Source organism: Lissotriton vulgaris, chromosome 4_1 (assembly GCF_964263255.1).
Source record: "Lissotriton vulgaris chromosome 4_1, aLisVul1.2, whole genome shotgun sequence".
NCBI lineage: Eukaryota > Metazoa > Chordata > Amphibia > Caudata > Salamandridae > Lissotriton > Lissotriton vulgaris.
The window spans coordinates 636,686,831-636,712,717 of NC_141691.1; the positions used below are offsets into that span (position 1 = coordinate 636,686,831).

At 46.4% G+C, this 25,887-nt stretch overlaps 1 protein-coding gene across 2 annotated transcripts in view; it reads left to right on the forward strand.

Moving 5' to 3' along the window:
* The window catches only part of HUS1 (HUS1 checkpoint clamp component), a 215,522-nt gene that overhangs the window by 157,473 nt on the left and 32,162 nt on the right, over nucleotides 1-25,887 (forward strand). For both annotated transcript variants that reach the window (XM_086964900.1, XM_086964901.1), the window contains one exon: nucleotides 9,688-9,787. In XM_086964900.1, coding sequence (XP_086821026.1) covers nucleotides 9,688-9,787 — 100 coding nt within the window. The remainder of the gene's footprint in view (nucleotides 1-9,687; nucleotides 9,788-25,887) is intronic.

Sequence of the window (25,887 nt, forward strand, 5' to 3'; positions counted from 1 at the left end):
TACAGCCAGGTCCTTGGGCATTTTCATGGCCCCTTGCCAACCCCTGTCCACCTTACGCTCCTTTTGTATCCACGGAAGGGGCTTTAAGCAGCGTCTTTACCTTCCCAGCCACCACATTGCATTAGCTTCCCAATTCTGTGTGGCTGAGGAAGCGGTACCCACAGACCCTGTGAGTCGAGCAGGCAGAGGTCAGGTCAGAACACCCTTCCCCTAGCAGCCGCAGCCTCCATACCCTTTCAGTTTGCCCTCCAGCCATCATGGGCACCCGGTGTGAGGCAGGATAGGCCATCACCTGCCCCACTGGAGGTCAATAACGTCAGACTTCTGGGTTCTTCAGATTGTCTGAAGGAGTTAATCCCGTCCCTTTGTGACTTCCCTTCCACCCGGGCCACCCACTTGCGACAGGCTGATGGAGAACCATCTCTCCTTACTCCGCCAGGAAGTGGTGGCTCCCTTGGCGAAGAGAGCCAGAGAGTGTGCAACGCCAGAAGTAGGTCACAGTTATTATTCCCGCTAATTTCTGGGCCCCAAAAAGGATGGAGGCCTTAGTCCTATTCTAGACATGTGCCCTCTCAATTTCTTCCTCAAAAAGGAGAAATTCAAAATGCTCATGCTCGCTCAAGTCCCGTCTGACCTGGACCTGAGACACTGGATGATAGCATTGGACTTAAAAGATGCCTACTTCCACATTCCCGTTCTGCCTGCCAACAGGTGTTTCCTGCAGTTCACGATAGTCTCTGAGCACTTTTATTCACAGTGCTCCCTTTTTGTGTTACCTGCTCTCCTCAGTTGCTGACCAAGGTGATATCGGTGGCTGCAGCTCATCTGCGGAGTTCAGGGGTGCCAGTCTTCCCTTATGTCGACGACTCGCTGTTTAAAGCGGGCTTACCCCAGGCTGTTGTCTCCTACCTCCTGACTGCGACTAAACTCCTGCACTCGCTGGGGTTCCCTATCAACTTTCTGAAGTCACACCTCACTCCCTCTCAGATCCTTCCTTTCATCTGAGCTGTTCTGGATACGGTGCAGTTTTGGGCCTATCCTCCTGAACGGCGAGTCCAGGATAATCAGGCTATGATACCCCTGTTTCAGCCTCTATCCTGGATTTTTGTTAGACTGACTCTGAGGCTGCTGGGATTCATGGCTTCCTGCAACCTTGCTTGTGACACATGCCCGCTGGCATATGCGGCCTCTGCAGTGGGACCTGAAGTTCCAGTGGGCGCAGCATTAGCGGAACCTTTCCAACATGGCCCAGATCTCTGAGGGAACTGCAAAAGATCTGCAGTGGTGGTTAAAGAGCCACAATTCGGTCAGACTCCCCCCCCTTCCCCAACCAGATCTGACAATGGTGACAGATGCGTCACTACTGGCAAACGGCGGCCATCTGGGAGAGGTGTAGATCAGAGGCTTCTGGTCTCCGGTAGAATCTTGACTCCACCAGAGCTTCGGGTGATCCGGGAAAGGTTACTGCAGGTGTTCATTGACAACAATGGGGCTGTGGACCCTTTGTCAAGAGGCCCTGCATCTCTGGAACGTCTGGCATATCCCTTGTGGCTCAACACACGGCGGGCTCTCTGAACATCAGAGCAGACTAATTCAGACGAAGATGCCTAGCAGGTCACGAGTGGAGTCTCCTTGCGGAGGTAGTGCAAGGTCAGTTCCGGCGTTGGGGAAAACCTTGGTTAGATCCGTTTTCCACCGCCAAGAACGTGCAGTGTCAGTGGCTTTCGCTCAGAGACACTTCATCCCGAGTGGGGCTCAGGCCTCCTCTACACCTTTCCGCCTATACCACTCCTGCCTATAATTCTCAAGAAGATCAGGAACGACCGATCTCAAGTCATCCTTGTGGCTCTGGATTGGGCTCAGAGAGTTTGGTATCCTGAGCTGTTGACCATGGCCATCAGACTTCGAAATTGAGTGCCAATAGTTGATAGTGTCCCTCTCCCAAGACTGTATACGCCTACCGTTGGGGCAAGTTTGTAGCATGGTGTGCAGAGAAACAGGTTGACCCTCTTTCCCCTCTCTCAGTTCCTTCTCTTTATCCTTTCTCTTGCCCATCAGGGCTGTGCTTTGTCCGATTGTCAGACCACCCCTCCCTGTTCAAATCCCCTGTTGTAAATAGGTTGTTGAAAGGTTTGCAACATGTTGTCACCTTCGCCCTTCATCATGCCTCAGTGCGACAGTTTTGTCCTTGCATTACTGATGTGCGCCCCCTTTGACCACAGCACAATTGTCCTCTCAGGCTCACTGCCACCAATACGGCCTTCCTAGTGGCGACAACATCTGCCCAGAGGGTTAGTGAGCTTCAGGCTTTGATCCAAGCCTTGCCATTTGAACATCTACCCAGAAGAGCTGGTTCTTCGCACTAGAGCTTCTTTTCTGCTGAAGATGTGACCCCTTTTCATGTTGGCCAGTCCATCACCCTGCCTACCTTCTGCCTACCTTCTGTGCTGTGCCACATCTCTTTAAGGAAGACGATCGACTTCACTGAATGGACCCAAAATAAGCATTGCCCTTCTACATTGACCGCACAAAAGAGTTCCAGGTGGCCGACCAACTCGTCGTGGGGTATATCGGAGAAAAGAGGGGAAAGGCCGTGCAGAAACTGACCATCTCCCGATGGATTGTGCTCTGCATTAAGATCTGCTACGCAGTGGTCAACAAGCAACCCCCTGGGGGTTTGTGTGCTTATTCCACCAGAGCTTTGGCTGCGACCACTGCTTTAGCATACGGAGTTACGGAACTGGATATCTGCCAGACAGCAACATGGGCTTCTCTACACATGTTCACAAAGCATTATTGCGCAGACAGTCAGGTCTGCCGGGTCGGGCGCTTTACTTCATTTTTCCTGCAAGGTTTTCTAGTGTGAAACCATTTTGCAGACCCACCGCTGGGGTGTTACTGCTTGGGTATCTATTTTAAGGTAAGGATTCTACGGGCAGGGCTGTTCCCATTTCAGGGCCTTATTTTTCCACACCAGTGTTCCTTGTCACTTCATGCTCCTGGCGTGGAAAGTCGCAAAAAGAAAATGACGTCAATGCGCTGGGTGGCTTCTATATAGGCACCATGCACGCCACTTCTGACAACGCCACATGGAGTCGAACTATGCCAGCTACCTGTGCACAGGGGTAACTGATCACAAAGTATCTCCAGATCCAGTCTGACGCCTGGTGATAATTCTAAGGTAAGGAATCTGTGGCTAGATAGTCTCTACCAGATCAGGCGTTACCGAAGGTAAGTAACTTGTTCGTAAACTGTATCATCCTTCTTTTGTCATCACTCTTTCTTACAGTGTATATATTTGTCAAGTGTCTCCAATTAGCAAAGTGTGTGATGGCTAAACTCAACTGATGGAAGCATTTACTACAGTAGTTTATTACTAGATTTGTTTGCTCTGAATTCTTGGTCCCTCTTTAGAGTACTAGGTTGTTAATATGACAGTTTGCTTGACCATCATAAAGTAATCCATATACACCTTGGAGAGTAAACAAAGGGACAAGACCAACGCTTACATGTCACTCCCAAACATTTTGTAGACCGTCCCTCCCAGGAATGCCAGGTCAAAATAAGTTTACTATTGGAGGGGAGCCTTGTGGCTGTGTTACCACATGGTTCTCATTGCCCCCAATCTGCAGAATGATTGGACCCTTCTGCCTCCTATCCCAAGGGTATTTATGGTCCGCTAAGCTTCCTGTACTGTTACATACATCATGTACGCTTGGACAAGAAATAGGCTGCTCTAATCTTGCGGGTGTTTGGTCTAATGACATTGCCACCCTTATGCCACAGCTTTAGTTGCCAATGTGGACGAGGTATTCATTCTCATGGTACTACTTTGTGTGAATGAGGCCCTGCTCTCTCTTGTTCACAGATCTAGGCTCTTAAATGCAGGGTTTCCGTCTAGAAATTGCATGCTGAGTGATCCCTGGTATTGCTCAAGGATTCCAACCTGCCTCCTGGAAGTAATTTCACCACCTGCCAAGCGGGGAGCTTTCTCGCAGTTTGTAATGAGGGCTTTAAATGGCCACTCAAACACCTTTAGAAATTGAAGAGGCAACTAGACAAATAGTTTGAATGCAATACAGATCAGTCTTGTAGTACAAAGTGACCACCATCTCTTCTTCAAATCTGCGATAGAATCAAGCAATTGTGGGCTTTCTTTTTTAAACATTAGATTAGATTAGGGCTGAAGATTTTTGGGTGTTTTTTATTTTATTTATTTATTTATTTATATTAAAAAACCTTTATTTGACATTTTCAACCAGATACAGACACAAGCCTACAACCCCCAGGGCTGGCCGCTAAGCAATTGCAACACAATACTACGATCAAAACTTCAGACCCAGCCTCCCGGGGAGCATAGTCGCTACATCCACAATGCGTACTGGTTGGAAGACAGACCAAATTGGGAACAGGATACAAAAGGTTTCATTTTATAATATAAAATAGAAGGATCAGGTGCCATACAATATATCAAGTTATGAAGAGGGGGCGAGCGAAATAGCAGTGTGTCCACAGTTAATTTGTTTTCATGTAGGTCAGTGGCGTCAAAGCCGACGACACCCGGATAAACAAGCATACTATTACGGTTCGCGCCAACATTTATGCCCGCCCCGTGGCCCCGAAACATCGCGAGAGTTGAGGCACAGATGTGAAAGCAAAGATGGACGGAACAATGGACCCACTACACTGACCCGGAAAAAGAGAAAAGAAAAGGCCAAAGAAAGATAAGAAGAGAAAAAAAGGCCATAGAACAAAGAAAAAACAAAACTCCCACCCCCCACCCTGCACCCCTGCAGATGACTACGGCCTACCCCCCTAGCAGCGTGCCTGTCGCCCAAGAACCGAAACCCGAAATATAGAAGGAACAGGGAAAAAGGAAAAAGAAATTAAACCCCACCCGAAGAGGGGAAATGGAGGAGGGCTTTATTCAACGCACTCCCGGTCTCTCGCCCCCGTCGTAACCAACCCTGCCCCGGACTCCATTAATTCAATAAAACAATCCCGTTAACCATAATACCACAATGAACAACCCAGACAACAATCTCAGCCTTGGCCCCGTCGAGTAAATTCGCTGAGTCCATCAGGGGAAGAAAGCCCCGTCCTCAAAATGTCAAAAGGTACACAGAAGTTAGCAGAACAGGGGTCCACAGATGAAAAAAGAAACGCGGGTCCCAAAGTAGTCGGCTGGTACCAACGATGCCCCTCCCCATCTCCGAAGCCAGGCTTTATCCCATCCGCCATCTTGATATACCGACTGGGAAGGGGGGTCGACACAGTCCAAAACAGTTCACAGTACCAATTAAAAGGATCCGAAATAGGGACAGGATGTAAATGTTCCGACAGTTGCAAAACCGGGGGTTCCAACGGGTTAATTGAGTCACCAAGCACAGTACTTTCGGGTAGCTCCACTGCGATAGGGGCAAATACAGCTTCCAGCGCCGGGTCTAAGTACGCCACGGGGCGTTAATCGAAAGGCGAGCTGGCCTCCGGGTCTCGGGCGTCAAGTCAGGATCCGGTCTCAATCCTTCGATTCCATCCGCCAACCACAGGCTGCAGGTCTGGGCGCTAACAGTCTCCTTGAGTGCCACAAGGGCCTCCAGCACCGTCCTCAATGACGGGTCACTTTGAGGCTGCTCCGTCAGCCTCCATTTTTCCTCAGGCATGGTGGTCCCCACGGAGAGGCGCCTTCTCCGGGGGAAGATTAGGCGGAGCAGGAATGAGCCATGAGGGACAGACCGTTAGCGTGCAGTAGCGTGCAGTGAGAGTCCAACCCAAGGGGCGCCGGCGATATGAATGCCGGACGCCTGGCTTGGGACCCCCGCAACACAGCACCGCGCGTCACTCGTCACCTCACGTCCTATAGAACACCAGGCAGCAGATGGTAGCAAGGAAATCCCAAAATTTCGAATGTTCCAGAGACCGGACCCAACCGCATTCAACCATCCGTTGTTCAACTCGGACCCGGCTAGGCCAGCACTCGAGACCCCGGCTTCTCGGCTGTGTTAGGCCTCAAATCGGTCCTCGACGTTACTCCGCTCCACGATGTCAGAAAAACTCCGGGATCACATCATCAGAGTGCAAATCGGGTCACACACACGGATCTGGGGCAGGAAATCAGGATAGGTGACAGGACAGTAGAGCGTAGGACGGAGGCCAGCGGAGCCGGGAGACTATGCGGCCATCTTGGTTGGTGTCGTAGCTCCCCTCTCTTTTGGGTGGTTTTTAGAAGTATATTGTGCCATCTAGCAACTTCTAGAGCATGTTTTGATTGATGACTGCACTGGATCCTCAATTAACATGCAGGTCTTTGCCAGTTCTACTGAGATCCACCCAAGCATGAACCAGGAGAAAGACACACAACTACTTCATCTTAAGCCGTTATTTGTCTGAAGTGCAGACTGACATTTGGCCATACTTGCTTTGTGTGCACTGTTAATTCAACTTTTTGATGTGCTTTCATGTATTTGTGTTATATGGTTGTGGCTATTGTTTGTGTATTTTGCACATCACAATTTATTTTTAATAGTTTGTATATCATTTATAGAGTTTTGAGTAAAATGTCTTTACTTGGTTAGGATTTAGATGGGATGGGAAGTTACAAGACAGCAGGTGTTGCTTTTACTCCAGTGCTATGGAATCTTGGGCAGCCCAGTAACTCCTTAGATGCTCTACCGTCTTTAGTGTCCAGACCTCTGATCTAGTTGAATGAGAACGGACCTCAGGTAATACTTTTCAGATTAAAAGTACAGTTTATAAACTGTTGGTGAAAGGGGTTGGTCCCTCTTAGTTTTGGCCAACATATCTTCCTGACATGTAAAGTAAAAACTGTAGGCATTATAATACTGTTTAAACCACTTCAATGAAGATTCGTATAGACTATGTTTCAAAAAATCTTTTTCCATAATTGTCAGATGAGTATGGTGTCGCCATCTCCCTACTGCTTTACTGCAATTCGTTTTTGATGCCCTATTCAGTTTTCACATGGATTATACCAACTCATGGATGACGAAGGCCTCAAAGAAACGCATCCACCAGCTGCGTATGGCACAAAATCCGGGTGTTAGTTTAGTTGTTGGGGAACATGGCTGGCTCTCATGTAGGCGTTTGTAATAAAAAAAAGCTAGCAGAAAATAAAAATGGCCCAGAGCCCACACCACCGGCCATTGAAAACTATTAAGAGTTGCCACCACAGCAGACATCTATTACAGGATGTTCTTCAGTTTTTGTTCTTTTATCCCTTGAGGTGTATTGGCTAATTAACCAAATTTGGTGGCACAGCAGCCACCTTTTGTAGGGTGAACAGACTGAGTCCATGTCTAATGGCGTAAGCTTGGGAAAGACCACTGATCAAAGTGTGACAAGCTTTCAAGCAAAGGTAAGTATTGTCTCTTTAATGGATTGGGGAGTTAAAGAGTCTTGAAATGCAGGCAGAGACAGCAAAACCCCTTATTGCTGGTAGTTTTCAGTGACTAAATGGATAGCAGAAATTCCACAATAGGCATCTGTAGAATTTCTGCATTTCCACTCCTAGTTTGGCGATTGAGCATATATGTCAAACTGATGCACATAAATTCAGCATCAAAACTCCAAGCAAGGCTGTATGCTTCTTATGCCATTGACTAAATACAAAATGAAATTGATTTCTATTGTCCGTGTTGCACAATTGTGTCTTTGACAAAATCCCTTTCTATTTGAGGGATAAATGTTTGCAGCTGCAGAAGTCTAGAATCCCACGATCGTACTGGGTTCCTTTACCTCATGCCTTTCACAGCCCTTAGGTCAGGTTAATTCAAAATTATATTCAAGTCAAAATCACAAATATAAATCATGAAAACAGGGAAAATCAGACTAGAAAACATGTGAAAATATATTATATATTTAATTTCTTTTACAAGATAAAAACATACATTAAAAACAACATAAGTTGTATTTTACTTATTTAGATGTAACGATTTCATTCTCATTTAATGCAATGTAAACTTTTGTGCAAAAGTGGCAATCTTTATCACTAATATTATCCGACGCGCGTTTCGGCGTACTGAAAACGCCTTCTTCAGGAAACAAGCCACTTGTTTTCTAGTCTGATTTTCCCTGTTTTCATGATTTATAGTTGTGATTTTGACTTGAATATAATTCTGAATGAACCTGACCTAATTGCCTAGGAAATTTGTTTACTCCCATTTCTGCATGTATGCATAAATAATATGTCTATTTGATATTAATTAATATCCTCTAAGGGCTGTGTAGGGCAGAGTCTATCTTATTGAAAAAAAAAGCTTCTTAGACTAATGTATGCATGTGCATTTTAAACTCCTGCTGAAAATCTAGGAAAATGTTGCTTATTGAGAACTTAAAACATATCGCGTTTAATGTTAGATAGTGTTTGGTTATCACATAATATGTTTATTCCTTACTCTTGAAGTATATTTTGACAAATCAAATTGATTTTTGTAAACAGTAGTGATGAGAGTATACTTAATGATTTGTTTTTGTTGATACACAGTGTATATATTTTATTAAAATGAAATCATTTAAATGATTAAATATTTAAGCCGACCAAATTGAACCCAATTTGTTGCCACCCTCATTTGCTGATTTTCTTTACAAACCCTTGTTGCTAGTAGCGTAGCACAATCTTATTCACTTTGTATGTTCTTTTGATAGTCATTGGCTTGGTTAAGGTGTGAGATAGAGTAAAGGCAAGCAGGTTTTACACAGCCAAGGCTAGGTTTTCTCTTCAATGAGAAACTGTCATTTCCAGACATGTAGCTCTGGCGCACATTTAAATGCGGAGACTCACTTCAAAGACTGGACACTGCAGTAGGTGATGAGCAGTGGCACAATTCTAAGTAATCCAAGATACACAAAACTGTTGGAAAGATTAATTTGTTATGTTTCCATTTTAGTGAAGCTTTAAATGGAAGGAAATTAATCTGAGGTGTCTCCCTCTTAAGAAGGTGGTTTTGATTTGAAATCCCCTTTTAAGCCTTTCTCGCTTGCTTGAAATTTACTATACTACACCTAAATGGATTTTGATTTTCCTCTTTTTCTGGGGTGCACACAAATAGACATTGGTCATATTTTGCACAAAGGGGTCCTTTTTTAAAACATTAATTTAATTCCAAACTGGCCTTTTCCAGTTTGATTGCCTGATGGAACCCTTTTTAGTTTCATGCTTGCTTTTTATGTAAAGATAAATTCAATATGTGTTTGGACAAATAAATGGTATTCTAGACGGTTAATAATGAAAAACGGTGTTTTTTTACCTAGTGGTACTGAGTGGCATCAAACATACAAGGTAGACGCTTCAGTTGTCTTTGATGACTCTCAGGACCCCTAGGTGAAAAACACCACTGATATCCACTTTTTACCCATAAAAGAGAAAACATATTCTTGCCACACACTTCGATCATCCCATGGCTTTCCCTCCCACTCCCCATCTCGAACCTGTGCTCTCTGCTCTCTATTGGAGCAGAGAGCCAGCACATGCTCTTGGCGAAGGCTGTCAGAGCAACCTAGAATTCCTTTGATGTTGCAATAGTGGTAAACCGCTTTTGTTACATACTGTTGATACTTGATGTGAAGGTCTGACTTAGAATCTAGTATTTCGACTAATGACACACCTTGAGAGCCATACATTTTAAAGGATTACTGCTGTTGTTAACGTCATATTTTTTATTTTAACAGGTAATTGAAGCTACTCGAAATGGGGAAATGAATCTCAAGATTGAGACTGATTTGGTGTCTGTTACTACAAATTTTAAAGATCTTGGGAATCCACCGTGGAGTAAGTGTTGAAGTACACAGTTAAACTATCTCTGCACAATGATCATTTTGATAGGACAAGATAAGCCATGCAATCGTATTTGACACATTTGTAGATGTGCTGCTTCCTTATCTGCCCAGGGACTTGCTGTGTTCCACTCACCTGCCTCCACTGCGTCATGTGTAGTTCATATTTTCCCTCTAACTGCACATTTTCCCATCCTTGTTGACTTCTTGCCATGTTTGTATGGAGTTAGGGCTTCACGTGATCTGACTTCCCTACTTTCAAGTAACACCACGAACGTCCTTAATTCTATGAGTATTGTAAAGCATGCATAGGCCAAGGGTATTCAAAGTCTGCCTGTTACAACCTTCTTTAGGGCCAGGTAGGAAAGAATGCCATTGACACAAGGACGTTTTTCATTATGGCTGAGTTTTTTTACCTATTCAAATAATTATTTGGTAACTGGGCATTTTTCATTCCATGTTTAAGATAAGGTACTTTTTTTTCTTTTAATAAATAGAGACCTCTAGCCTCAATACTGCTCTTTCTTTCTTCGATAAATGTCTTAAGAAGAGAGCCGCACTTCAATTACGGCATTGTCTCTCATACCACACTTTATTACATTCCCATGTATCCGGTTTTAAGCTGGTCATGGCAGCTGATGGTTATGATTCATTTTGTAAACAATATGAGCATAAGGATGCTGCTGGTTCTGGCTTCCTTGTAATACTACATCTGTTTGTGGCATTCGACCTGTTTGACAAGTGCACGCTCCTGTTCACTTTTTGGGTTTTGAACTCCTTGCTTTAAAGTAGTGCCTCATGTTTGTGGTGCGCAAGGTGCCCCACGGCTTGATGTCAGACTCCACTTTTAGATCTTGTTCCGGGTTGCATCATACCTGTTCCAACTACATATGCTGATGACCAATAACTTTAGCATTTGTTATGTGATGCCCACCACCTGAGGAACTACATCAGTCATCAGAGATTGCATACCATTTGACCCTCCTATTGAAAACACAGAGACTACATTTCTTAGAATGCACAATTTTGCTTTGTAGATTCTTCATATTTGAAGTGTCTTTAGGTGTCTTACTGGATCTGAAAATTGTTTTCAGCAATAACTCTAATGGCATTCAGTAGAGCAGCTGCTAAAAAGTTGCTCTCAAATGTGACATTGTGGGTCCATAATGGCACAAACCACCGACATGGACAACACCAGTTCCCTTTTTCCACATGTCACTTGAAAGAAAATTGGTCTACTAACTGTAAATGTTTCTTCACCAGATTTTTTTCAGGATAATCTTTTCTTTTAATTACATCCCGTTTAATTCCTTAGTATGTCTCCCACTAAAATGAAAGCTTTATACTGTGCACAAGGTGCAATAAATAGGAAGCTGTCCAAACACATTCAAGAGCAAAGGAAAACACGGGGATTAGTCAGGATCAATTAAGATGATTGAGTCTTGTTTGTCTAAAGTGACCCCGTGCTAACATATTCAGACACGGAAGACTGAGCACCAAGTATACAGGTTTAGTACTTGACTATTAAAGTAGCAAGGTGATTAATCCAATGCTTACACAGGGAGTTGGTGCAGGGTTATAGATTCAGAACTCTGTAACTAACAGATTAGTGCCCAATAAATTGAATGTCCATCCAGTCCATCCAATGCTTCGTCTTTATTGGAAACATTACTTTGATCTGCACTCAACTCAATATTACACAGATGCAAGATTAACAATATAGGCAAATTAGTATCATTACGAGGAAATTGAGCAATATTTCACAGTGAGAATGGGCTCTTGCCTAAGGCTAACGAAGTCTGTCCTTGGAGTTGTCTTGTTTCTGTTGCTAATTTTGCCTTTCTCTGATATTGGGAGGCAAAGACTAGTTAAGTAGTTACCACTTCAGTCTCGGGTCGCTAGCGCTACTATCGGCCATTTACTACCTTGGTGCTTATGTGAGTGAGGCACCTCTTCTGGGACTTGTCTCCTTGTTTGTCGGCCAGTCCCACCTTCTTCTCTAACGTGAGGTATTCTCAGAGCGGTCTTATTTTATTTATAAAGTTTTGTGTAACGCGAACGCGACCCCCGAGGGTATCGGAGCGCTTTACATGATGAGAAGCTGAGTGACAATTGGTCTGGTAAACAGGAATATGCGTTAGAGCCGAACATATCATACAGTAAAATATGATAACAGGGTTTGGATTGGATTAAAGCCAGTACTAGGAAGGATAGTCAACATAAGAGTGTGGTATCTATACCTTTTCAATGTCACCGATATATTGACTTAGGGTAAAAACCCAGTAGATAAGATTTAGCTTCTTTTTTGAAGGAGTTGGTAGAGTAAGTTAGGCGAAGGTCCGGTGGTAAAGAGTTCCATATCTTGGGTGCGATAGCCGATAATGCTCTGGCACCCGCTTTCTTTTTGTGGGTTCGTTGGGGTTTCAGAAGCAAGGTGAGCGCACTTGGTGAGGATCTGCTGCCTCCTGATTTTTCTAGCATTTGGCCAGGTAACTAGGCGTATTGAAGTGTACCGCTTTATGCGTTATGCAAGCAATTTTCAGTTGGATTCTTGCTTTGTATGGTAGCTAGTTTAATGATTATAGGGGTGGTGAGATGTGCGTGTTTCTTTTAGTTCTGAGAACAAGTCATGCTGCTGCGTTGAGGGAGGCCCTTAGAGGATCTTGTTCTAGAACGGTTGATGTCTTTAAAGCCGCAGATTCAGGCAAGAGCAAAATTCCCTACCCATACAAGATGATAGTCTGCCTGTAGGAAGTGGTTCATTATGTGGTATGTGTGTGAGGCCATCCAATGTAATAAAGTCACAATCTTTAACAGGTTCAGTTAGCGTATTATCTTTAGTAAAAACCCTTAGCTCAATCCTGTGTGGCTATGGCACAGAGGAGTTGCAATTAATCAAAGGAACACATGTAAAACATTTAGTAGTACCAAAACTAAAGATAAGTAAGAAACACAACACAATAAAAATCTATTACCAAATTATAAAAATAGTGTATTTTGTATTTTTTTAAAGATTTATAAAGCGCGCAGCTACCCAACAGGGTTTCCTGGTGGTGAGCTAGACAATGTGCAAACCAAGGTTGCAGATAGTAGAACAGAGAAGATTAGACTTGGTTGTAAAGAAAGGTCTTTAGCTTCTTACGGAAGGCTAAAAGCGACTGACAGATCCTAAGTTCCAGAGGAAGGGAATTCCACAGTTTAGGTCCAAGGTAGAAAAACGAGCGGCTTTTCATACGAGTAAGCCAGACAGAAAGAGGCTGGCTAATCTCAACTGACAAGTGGGTACATAAGGTTTGTATATAAGGGAGTGCCAAGCCATGCTTCGCTCAAAACATGCAACATAAAGCCTTAAACTCGATGCACTTGTTCACCTTGAGCCAGTGGAGTTGATGAAGCAAAGACAAGACAAAGGCGTGTCGAGGCAACCAAAAAAGAAGGGGTCGGCTGCATTTTGAATATAAAAATGTAAATTGATACTTGTATAGCGCACTACTCACCCGCAAGGGTCTCAAGGCGCTTGTACGAATACCGCTGTGGAACCCATCCTGGCTTTCCCTGTGAGGCGTCCATTCCTGGGCACCCCCAAGGTGGAGGCCAGGCATCCTTAGCATTGTGGGGGCCGTTGTGGAGATTAAGCAAGCTATTGCCCAGAGTTGCAGTGTGGGACTCCATGATTGGAATAGGCACGAGGCGAGAATTATCACGTCCGTGGAATTTTGTGCCCAAGATCCGCCGAGGCGCGGAATTGAACCCTGGTCCCGGGCTAGACCTCTGCATCAGGGTCTGCCGCTCTAATCATTGAGCCACACTTCTCCACCTGAATGAGCTGTAAACGGCGGAGGGAGGCTTGATCAGCGCCCAAGTACAATACATTGCCATAATAAGTCTGTAAATCAACAGTGCCTGCATTACGGTTCTCAAGGCTGCAGGTGGAATTAACCAAAGGATTTTTTTTTTAGCCACTTGAGAAATGCAAAGCAAGTTGCAGTGACTCTAGGCCCTTGGGCTCTGAGGGAGAGGTTATTGTTAAAAGTAAAACCCAAGTTCTTAACCTTCTGGACCGGTGCAGGTAAAAGTGCCAAAGTGTCAGGCCAATGGTTAACTCCCCAGATTTTAGAATTGTTTCCCAGAATGAGGACCTCTGTTTTAGAATGGTTCAGCTTCAAAGCGTTACTGGACATCCACAAGGAAATATTACGCAGTCTGAGCTGGAGCAAAGAAGGGTCCTGCTTCTGAGCAGATCAAAGAGAAAAGATGATCTGGGTATAATCTGTGTAGGAAAAAAAGGTCAGACCCGACTTTTCTTTAATGTCCGCCAAGGGCGGACATAAATATTAAAAAGCAAAGGGCTTAAAATTGAGCCCTGCGGTACTCCTGACGTTAAGGCTATTGAATTCGATTTAGTGGTATGTGAGAAGACTTGAAAAGAGCGATCTTTTAAAAAAAGAAATCCGCCACCTCAAGGCCACACCTACAATGCCCGAGGCTTCAAGACCATCCACCGAGATGGAGTGTGAGACCGTGTCAAAAGCCATAATCAAGTCCAGTAAAATGAGAGCTGTCATACCACCGCAGTCAAGCTGTTGGCTAAGATATTTCACAGCACCAAGCAAAGCCGATTCTGTACTGTACCCCGAACGAAAACTTGAATGTGACGGATAAAATAAATTGTGCAACGCCACATGCGAGGATAGTTGGTAGTTGACGTGTCTTTCCGAGACTGTGGAGAAGGCAGAAAGGAGGGACATAGAGCGGTAATTTGACCAGCAAAGAGAATCGAGGCCAGCCTTTTTCAACAGAGGAAGCACAAGAGAGTGCTTCCAATTCAGGGGAACGTGACCTGAGCTTAAAGAGGTATTAAGCAGATTAAGAATCATGTTAAGGGCTGACTCGTCCAAAAGTCTGAGCTTGGATGGGGGAAGAGGATCAAGTGGGTGTATTTGTACCTTAAAATAGACACCAAAACAACAAAAATGTATTGAGAGAAATCGTAATTACCATTACTTTAACTTAGGCTTTTAAATGCAATATATTGTTGCACGCGGTTGGTTGCCACAGGCCAAAACGTCTGTTAGGGCTCTCTTGGATTTGTCACAGTGGGCTGGGGGCCAGTCACCGGATCACTGTTGTCTCGGGGGACAGTTTCCTGTCACTTCAGCAGTCTTGGGGTCCTCGTGGCACTTTTATCCTTTTACCATGTTCCTGCCATGAAGTGGTCCTGATGCTGGGAGCTACAGGATGCTGAAGACACTGAAGGTGCAGGAGAGGCTGCAGAAGTGGTGAGGGCTCCTTGGTATCCACAAGCATCAAGGGTCCCCTCTCGCCTTAATCTCCCACGCTGCAGGGGAGAATCCAGTGCAGGTTCAGTTGTCTCTGGTCAACTGGTCTCCCAGTTCCAGCGGTCTTTAATGGTTGCTTGTAGGTAAGTTCTTCCTTCCAATGTTAGCCAGAGTCCACTTTCATGTTGACCATGGGTCCCATGGACTTAAGGGACACATCAGGTAGGTCAGAACTCTGTCTCCCTGCAGACACTTTGGCGTTCAGTGGTGCGCAGGTGCTTCTGGGCAGCAAGGCTCTCGAGTGTAGATTTCTTCTGGCTTTTGTGCCCCTGGTGCTGAACAAGTGGTTAGCCAACAAGCCCTTTGAAACACTTCTGTCCTGGCACAAGTGGAGACCTTTCTTCCTGAATGGCCACGGCAGGGACAGTCTTCTTTGCAGTCTGTTGGGCTCAGCAGGTGCAGCCCTTCTTGGGTACAGCTATCTTTGCTGGGTCAAGGGAGCACCGGGGGGGGGCAGTCCTTCTTTCTAGGAGTAAGTGGAGCTCTTTTTCCACAAGTTGTTACAGCAGGCGCAGTCTTTTTCTATGTATCCCTTGGGCGAAGCAAGTGTTGTTTTTCCTCCTTGCAGCCTCTCTTTGCTGGGTCCATGGAGCAGGACAGTCCTTCTGTCTTCCTTCCAGTACAGTAGTGACCTCAGGTCTGTGAGTCTGGGGTGCCACCTTTATGCCATCTTCTCAATTGTGAGAGGGGAGTACTCACTAGACAATGGGACAATAGTTTCCATGAGGCGAACCTTCCTACTTTATCACTTCCTGGCGGTTTTGTCAGCAAACAATCCTAGGATGCCCCTCTCTACCTGAACCCAAGAGGGCACAAGCCAATTCTGTGAGGAGCCCTGGAAACACCACAGAGCTGTACCTAGCCTAATGAGCCACTATTCTGGAAAACCTGTTCTGCAACTGAGTTTTCTCTTCTAGAGAAGATGCCTGCTTGTCTGCCTACAGTGCCTACCCAAAGGAGCGGGCAGGTGTAGGTGTGATCACCATTGGCTTCACTGAGGCGGTAACCTCTTTGAAGCTGGGCCATCTGTGGCCAGTAGTCATCCTTGTGGAGGAGCTCACACCTCCTACCACCTGCAATGTTTTTGTTCCCTATTCCTGAAAGTGCTTCACACTTCTAGCAGAGGACCGCAAGTTGTCTCGAGTGACAGCTGCAGCGGATAGAGAGGAAAGGCTAATGGAAGGATCTGTAAGAAACAGGTTAGTGTTAGCTTCCTTACCTTAGAATATCCCCAGGCGTCAGACTGGATCCAGAAAGTTTTGCTTAGCAGTACCCCTGCGCGCCGGTAGCTGTCGGCGGCGGCTCCTCGTCCGCCGTCGGCGTTGTGATCGCCGGGATGACGTCGTCCGAGTACTTAGACGCCACCCTCGCGCGCTGGCGTCAGTTCTTCTTTTTTTCGAGTAGCGTTCCTAGGCCAGAAGTAGGACGTGGTTGCTACTCCCACTACTTTCTGGTATCCAAGAAGGGCAAAGGAGGCCTACGCCCTATCTTGGACCTCCGGAGCGTCAACGGCTTCCTCCCTCCGGAAGGAGAAGTTCAAGATGCTGACTTTAGCTCAGGTCTTATCTGCCCTAGACCCCGGAAAATGGATGGTAGCGTTGGACTTGCAGGACGTATATTTCCATATCCCCGTCCTGCCGGCCCACCGGCGTTACCTGCAGTTCACGGTAGGCCCGAGCACTTTGTTTACCATGCTGCCCTTTGGCCTTACCAGCGCCCCTCGGGTGTTCACGAAAGGGATGGTGTTGTTTGCAGCTCATCTGCGCAGATCAGAGTTCCAGTCTTCCCCTATCTCGACGACTGGTTGTTGAAGGCGGACTCGCCCCAGACAGTCGTCAGCCACCTCCAGACAACGGCCGACCTCCTGCACCTGCTGGGGTGCTCCATCAATGTGCCAAAGTCACACCTGTGCCCCTCTCAGAAGCTCCTCTTCATCAAAGCGGTTCTGGATTCGGCAAAGTTTTCGGGTTTATCCTCCCGAACAGCAGGTTCGGGATATTCAGGCTCTGATTCTGATCTTTCAGCCTTTATCCCGAGTCTCGGTCAGGTTGACGCTGCGGCTTCTGGGGCTGATGGCCTCCTGCATTCTTCTGGTGCATCACACCAGGTGGCGGATGCGGGCTCTGCAGTGGGACCTGAAGTTTCAGTGGGCCCAGCATCAGGGCAACCTGTCCGACCATGTTCGTATCTCGGAGGGCACTGCGAGACAGTTGCAGTGGTGGCTCACGGACCGCGGTTAGGTCAGCGGCAGATCCCTCTCCCTACCCCAACCGGAGCACGTAGTAGTGACAGATGCGTCCCTCCTGGGACGGGGTGGGCCACATGGGAGAGGCGGAGATCAGAGGCATCTGGTCTCTGGCGGAGTCCCGGCTCCATATCAACCTTCTGGAGCTGCTGGCGATCCGACTTGCACTGAAGGCATTCCTTCCCTCTGTCTGGGGAAGTGTAGTGCAGGTGTTCACGGACAACACCACCGCCATGTGGTACTGCAACAAACAGGGTGGAGTGGGGTCTTGGACCCTTTGCCAGGAGGCTCTGCGCCTCTGGCAGTGGCTGGAACACCAGGGCGTCACCCTGGTGGTTCAACACCTGGCAGGTTCCCTCAACGCCAGGGCGGACGTACTCAACCGCCGGTGCATGATGGATCACGAATGGTGCCTGAACTCGGACGATTCAGAAAAGGGGGTGGTGATGGACAGAGTATCTGAATTAAGCAGAACACTCGTACCCAGTCAACAGATCAGGGCTTGATCCATCACCGTTTTTTAGCTCACTGCACCATCCCAGCTCAGAACCTGGCTACATGCAAATTAGTCTGTCCCTGGCCCAGTGCATCATGGGAACAGGGCAGACCAAACTACCAAGCCAATTCTTTTACTGGGAAGGAAACAAGCTTCCGGGGACCGGTTTCTGGCATTACAGCCCTCGTCGGCCCAGCTTGCTTGAATCCTGATGGTGCAGTGAGCAAGGGACTCATGTCTGAGCATACCCTTCCACGCTTATGGTGGACAAAATGATTCAGAAAAGGGGGTGGTGATGGACAGAGTATCTAAATTAAGCATGTAGCCAGGTTCTGAGCTGGGATGGTGCAGTGAGCTAAAAAACGGTGATGGATCAAGCCCTGATCTGTTGACTGGGTAGGAGTGTTCTGCTTAATTCAGATACTCTGTCCATCACCACCCCCTTTTCTGAATCGTTTTGTCCACCACAAGCGTGGAAGGGTATGCTCAGATGTGAATCCCTTGCTCACTGCACCATCAGGATTCAAGCAAGCCGGGCCGAAGACGGCTGTAATGCCAGAAACCGGTCTCTGGAAGCTTGTTTCCTTTCCAGTAAAAGAATTGGCTTGGTAGTTTGGTCTGTCCTGTTCCCATGATGCACTGGGCCAGGGACAGATTAATTTGCATGTAGCCAGGTTCTAAGCTGGGATGGTGCAGTGAGCTAAAAAACAGTGATGGATCAAGCCCTGATCTGTTGACTGGGTAGGAGTGTTCTGCTTAATTCAGATACTCTGTCCATCACCACCCCCTTTTCTGAATCGTTTTGTCCACCACAAGCGTGGAAGGGTATGCTCAGATGTGAGTCCCTTGCTCACTGCACCATCAGGATTCAAGCAAGCTGGGCCGAAGACGGCTGTAATGCCAGAAACCGGTCCCCGGAAGCTTGTTTCCTTTCCAGTAAAAGAATTGGCTTGGTAGTTTGGTCTGCCCTGTTCCCATGATGCACTGGGTCAGGGACAGACTAATTTGCATGTAGCCAGGTTCTGAGCTGGGATGGTGCAGTGAGCTAAAAAACGGTGATGGATCAAGCCCTGATCTGTTGACTGGGTAGGAGTGTTCTGCTTAATTCAGATACTCTGTCCATCACCACCCCCTTTTCTGAATCGTTTTGTCCACCACAAGGGTGGAAGGGTATGCTCAGATGTGAGTCCCTTGCTCACTGCACCATCAGGATTCAAGCAAGCCGGGCCGAAGACGGCTGTAATGCCAGAAACCGGTCCTCGGAAGCTTGTTTCCTTTCCAGTAAAAGAATTGGCTTGGTAGTTTGGTCTGCCCTGTTCCCATGATGCACTGGGCCAGGGACAGACTAATTTGCATGTAGCCAGGTTCTGAGCTGGGATGGTGCAGTGAGCTAAAAAACGGTGATGGATCAAGCCCTGATATGTTGACTGGGTAGGAGTGTTCTGCTTAATTCAGATACTCTGTCCATCACCACCCCCTTTTCTGAATCGTTTTGTCCACCACAAGCGTGGAAGGGTATGCTCAGATGTGAGTCCCTTGCTCACTGCACCATCAGGATTCAAGCAAGCCGGGCCGAAGACGTCTGTAATGCCAGAAACCGGTCCCTGGAAGCTTGTTTCCTTTCCAGTAAAAGAATTGGCTTGGTAGTTTGGTCTGCCCTGTTCCCATGATGCACTGGGCCAGGGACAGACTAATTTGCATGTAGCCAGGTTCTGAGCTGGGATGGTGCAGTGAGCTAAACAACGGTGATGGATCAAGCCCTGATCTGTTGACTGGGTAGGAGTGTTCTGCTTAATTCAGATACTCTGTCCATCACCACCCCCTTTTCTGAATCGTTTTGTCCACCACAAGCGTGGAAGGGTATGCTCAGATGTGAGTCCCTTGCTCACTGCACCATCAGGATTCAAGCAAGCCGGGCCGAAGACGGCTGTAATGCCAGAAACCGGTCCCCGGAAGCTTGTTTCCTTTCCAGTAAAATAATTGGCTTGGTAGTTTGGTCTGCCCTGTTCCCATGATGCACTGGGCCAGGGACAGACTAATTTGCATGTAGCCAGGTTCTGAGCTGGGATGGTGCAATGAGCTAAAAAACGGTGATGGATCAAGCCCTGATCTTTTGACTGGGTAGGAGTGTTCTGCTTAATTCAGATACTCTGTCCATCACCACCCCCTTTTCTGAATCGTTTTGTCCACCACAAGCGTGGAAGGGTATGCTCAGATGTGAGTCCCTTGCTCACTGCACCATCAGGATTCAAGCAAGCCGGGCCGAAGACGGCTGTAATGCCAGAAACCGGTTCCCGGAAGCTTGTTTCCTTTCCAGTAAAAGAATTGGCTTGGTAGTTTGGTCTGCCCTGTTCCCATGATGCACTGGGCCAGGGACAGACTAATTTGCATGTAGACCGGTTCTGAGCTGGGATGGGGCAGTGAGCTAAAAAACGGTGATGGATCAAGCCCTGATCTTTTGACTGGGTAGGAGTGTTCTGCTTAATTCAGATACTCTGTCCATCACCACCCCCTTTTCTGAATTGAACTCGGACGAAGCGCAAGGTCTCTTTCGGCAGTGGGGAGAACCTTGGTTAGATCTATTCGCCACCGAAGAGAACGCGCAATGTCATCAGTTCTGCGTGTTGAATTTCCAAGGCGGCACTCGTTCAGAGACGCTTTTCATCGCGAGTGGAGCTGCGGTCTGTTGTACGTCTTTCCGCCGATACCACTTCTGCCCAGAGTGCTGAAGAAAATCAGCCCAAGTCATCTTTGTAACTCCGGACTGGGCACAAAGATACTGGCATCCCGAGCTACTTAGCATGTCAGTCGATCCCCCGATTCATCTGCCTCTTCAGGAGGACCTTCTGTTGCAGCAGCAGAGGACGATCCTCCTCCCAAACCTGTCCAGTCTTCACCCACATCAAGTTTGTGATGTGATTCTGGCAGCCAGGCGTCCCTCCACTAAATCGGTATACGCCTGCAGGTGGAACAAATTTGTGGCGTGGTGCACAGCAAAGGCTGTGGATCCACTTTCTGCCCCCCTTTCAGAGGTTCTCCTCTTACTTCTTTCTCTATCCCAGCAGGGCTCTGCATTGGGCACTATCAAAGGCTACCTCTCTGCCATTTCAGCCTTCTTGAGGCTTCCTGATCAGTCTTCTCGTTTCAAGTCCCCGGTTGTAAATTGGTTCTTGAAAGGCATTGCACACATGTTTCATCCTGTTCTTTTCGTGATGCCTCAGTGGGACTTAAACCTTGTTCTAACCTATTTGATGTGCGCTTCTTTCCAGCCACTTTACAATTGCCTTCTTCGTCTTCTGACTCTTAAGACTGCATTCCTGGTTGCCATCACCTCTGCCAGGAGAGTGAGTGAGCTCCAGGCTCTATCTTCTAAGCCTCCTTTCCTCTCTGTCCATCGGGACAAAGTTGTCTTGAGAACTCATCTTTCTTTCCTGCCCAAGGTGGTTACAGCCTTTCATATTGGTTAGTCCATCACCTTGCCCACCTTCTTTCCACCTCCGCATCCCTCGATAGAGGAAGAGAGGCTCCACCGTCTGGACCCAAAACGTGCGCTCTTGTTCTATCTAGACCGCACACGCCACTTCCGGGTGGACGACCAGCTCTTTGTTGGTTACGTGGGCACTAAGAAGGGACGGGTGGTGCACAAGCGGACCATCTCTCGGTGGGTTGTGTTGTGCATCAAGGTCTGTTACTCCTTGGCGAAAAAGGAGCCTCCTGTTGGGCTGAGGGCCCATTCCACTCGGGCCACGGCGGCTACTCCTGCCCTGGGTCGGGGAGTCCCCTTGCAGGACATTTGTCAGGCAGCTACGTGGACCTCGCTGCACACGTTTGCTAGACACTACTGCCTGGACAGCCAAGTCCGGATAGATGGCTTTTTCCGCCGTTCCGTTCTCCTGGACTTTCTGGTGTTATCTTGGTTCGCAGACCCTCCATCGGGGTTGGTATTGCTGGGGTATCTATTCTTAGGTAAGGAATCTAACACTAACCTGTTTCTTTCAGATGCACAAGTTACTTACCTTTGGTAACGATATATCTGTAAGAAACAGTAGTTAGTGTTAAATTCCTTCCCGCCCCACCCATCCTCCCCGTTCTGCGAACCGATATCTAGGGTTCAGGTAGCTCCTTTTGAGGGCCCTAGTTTCATGGCACCAGTGTCGGTCTCTGGCATGGCTCTGCGTTCCTGGAGCAGAAAGCTATGTACAAGAACTGACGTCAGCGCGCGAGGGCGGTGTCTAAGTACTCCGATGACGTCATCCCGGCGATCACGACGCCGACAAAGGATGCGGAGCCGCAGATGACGCCTACCGACGCGCAGGGTACTGCTACGCAAAATTTTCCGGATCCAGTCTGACGCCTGGGGATATTCTAAGGTAAGGAATCTAACACTAACTACTGTTTCTTACAGATATATCGTTACCGAAGGTAAGTAACTTGTGCCTTAGGCAACAAGGTGGTTACTTTCTAAAGTTAACTTTCTGTTAAAATTTACCTTAATTCTAATCTTCGCAATGAGTTAGGTTTACTGTAATGATTAATTTGATACCTTGGAGTAATATCTTTGGCAGGCCCAAGTGGAAGTTAGCACTTAGCGCAGTGGTTAGTGAAACTCATTATTAGCCATCATCGGGGTCATCGTTCTTGCTACAGTGAAAACCACCGGGTTTTTTTCAGTGTTGAGGAATGTTAATTCAAAAGGAACATGTCCTTTTTAAATCTAAGCAAAAAGAAGTCCTTTCCTAAACTACCTCGTATGCTTTGGAAACTGGGTAGTTCCTCCGAAGATGAGGTTGCAATCTGACGAGTGACTATTAGTTATCCCTAAAGTCAGCACTTCAAGGTTGTGGAGCATCTACAACAAGAAATACCTGCCCCGACCTGATGAAACAAGGCCCCAAGGAGAGGTCCTTACATAACCACACTGTCACCGGAGCAATTTTAGTGCAGGGAAGATCAGTCACACCAAGATATACAAAAATATAAAGTTTTATTGATTTTTAACAGTTATTTCAAAAAGATAAGGTACTTAACATGATACAGGTCAATGCATCAAAAACAAAGTATTTCAAAATGCTCAATCCCACACTCCTCTTTCATACTACACATTCAGTGTTCCAACACTCAACACACGGCTCCATACCTCAATCACACAATTCACCACAGTCACAAAAACAGAAAATAGAGAAACGCCACAAGATGGTCCTGAGACAGAATAGAACAGCTCATCATGGCAAAGGGGATAGGGGTAGATATCATCCAGCTTCCCCTTCACGAAAAATGCCAACGCCCGTTTCAGTGTGTGGCCCCAGCCCGAGCTACACCTTCATCAGGGCGAAAAGGGAACAAGAAATAGAGGGAGGGGACAAGAATCAAACGGGTGGAAAGATTGTAATCCGCCAGATGCCGAAAACAAGGTAAGAGGCACTGGAAAGGGAACCTCACTTGGTATCGAGGAAAGACGCTCCGCTCTGGGGAGCAGTTAAGTTCCAAAGAATTCCTAAGTTGGACACGATCCTAGGGTTTGGTATCTATCAAGACCGGCAGCACACAAACATCTGGTCTGGAGCCAGGGGCTTCCACTGGTAGAAGTTTTTGACCCCCCCGATCCGCAGTTTCGGGGATTCTCTGCAAAAAAGGATCGGCGATGAAACGCAAACGGCCAGGCTCCTCGCTGGCGTCTTGATGGCAGCGGCGCATCAAGGTTGTGGAGCATACCATCACAGTGTTGTGCATAACCACAGCAAGGGAGCGTGAACCGCTGGTCCTCGCTTCAGGCAATCTAATGCGGCTTTGCTTAGGGAGCTACATCAGGTCCCTCAGTTAGCAAGAGTTCTTGGTAGGAATGCTTCCAATTTAGAGTTCTTGTGCTGACAATCCACCTTCCTCAAAACTCTCCCAGGCCTGCCCTGTCACTAGAAATAAAAGAGATGTCACCATTTTTAGTTTAAGGCAGTCTAGTTACTTTACAAAAGTCAAGCTCCACTATGCAGGGCGTGTTACTGGCTTCCTGATTTCCTGCCCCCTTACACCACAGAGCCTCCCTTCAGGTCATCAGTCCATAAGTACTGTGGTTTCAAGCTCAAACATATGATTGTCATGTGCGCTGAGGTGAAAAATGAAAGCTAAAAACTCCACAGGCTCGCTTTGTGGAGAACTCAAGGAAGGTTGCATGTTAGCAAAATTATGCAGGGCAACTTTCCATCCCAACTGCAGATGTCCGTATCAAATTAGTAGAACAGTTACGAGAACTGCCATTGTGAAACCAAACCGGTTCAGAAGACCAAGCCGGTGACACCTACCTCGTTTCACAGTCTCACAATGACTCTGGATGCTGTAGCACCAGCTATGCCGGCCCCTTTGAAACAGTCAAAACATTACAAAGCAATCTTCGCCATTGTTCTCAACTATGGCTCTGCAAATTAGGTGTGTGACTGATCGGAGCAAAGTGGGCAAGTCCTCTAGCACCATCACAGTAAATCCTACCATAGCAATGACATTTTTTTATTACGTTGACCAAGGTATACTAATATTAATGAAACAATTGTCCCGTGGGACTCTTTTATTCGTTGGAAACTTGTATGTATATTGGTGAGAACCCTGTGTTATTGTAACTTATTTTCTAACCCGAAGTTAATTACAAAAATTTTTTTAAAAGCACAGGACACATTTAGTTTCCATCTGAATGCAGTAAGCGGTCATAGCGCAGGTGTTGCAGTGCTCCAATACTGAATATATTTACAATATACATCAACAAAGAAACGATACGATTCCCAATGGTTGTCTATTCTAATCGACAAAAATCATGAAAAGGATGCATAAATCATTATGACATCCCTTGGAGTTGATTTTCACAAGCAACTAAAAGAAAGATTTCATCGACGTTTTGCCCCCGAATGAATGTTAGGGTCTTATCATGACATAGTCATCTGACTACCAAACCTGCACATTAAAAGCACAGAATCGAAAATGTTTCCTGTGCTGAAACAAACTGGTTACCTCAGTTAATACATTTATTAATTGCCACCTAAATAGTATGTTGACTTGTTTGTCAGAAAGAACTGCCTGACTTTCATACTATCTAAAGTTAAATGGAAAAACAGTGGAGCTTATCACCCAAATTCATCACAACTCAATGCCCGCTCTCACAGCCTGTTATCTAAGATTACAACATGATTGCATCTTTAGACCAAAGACCACAAAACTAAAAACAATATTTCAGTGACTTCCTTAAACACTCAAGCAGAATAATGTTAGCAAAGTCTTTCTTGCTGCTACCTCGTATAACAAAGTTATATTGTACATGCCCCTTCAGGAAAAAATAAAAATGACTCTTTCCGTCTCCTTTTCCTTTCTTTGAATGGCATTTAGTTTGTGGTTGTGCAGGTGTTTTAGTAGTGCTTATACGTTTACACTGGTGAGGGCTATTTCCCTTTCTGTGTGGTTTTATCAGTTATTATAGGTTTAAACCTAAAACAGGACATCCTAAACATGAACCGCTGTACCACCAGTATGCATGCAAGGTGACTGTCCAAGAAGCTAAGACTGTGGAACCTCATATGATACTGCACATCGTATCGCAGACGTACCTCAAGTTAATGTCAACAACGTATGTGAAAAATTAATCTAATGAATCAGGGTGTATTTATCCTCATACATAGCAGTGGTGAAACTCAGTAGCTTAAAAGTGATAAAGTAAACACAAACCACCACTTAATCGTATGTGCTATGTCCAACATGCCACAATCAGTTTACAAGCTCACAAAACAGTGCAAAAGCTAGTAGCCCCGCAGGTCAAACCCAATAACTCTCACGGCCCGCATGTGCTGTGCCAAAGAGTGCACATTATGACTGGTAAAGATCCTGAAGGCAGCAAGAAATACCAAAAGTCACTCCAAAATATTCCAGAACGAATCTAGGGCAAATAAGGGAAAATTAAAATGGCTTATACAAGTCAACCTGAGAAAAGGATGGTGGCTAGCATATAGCTAAAAGACTGACCCCTCTTCTGTGGAGCTAAT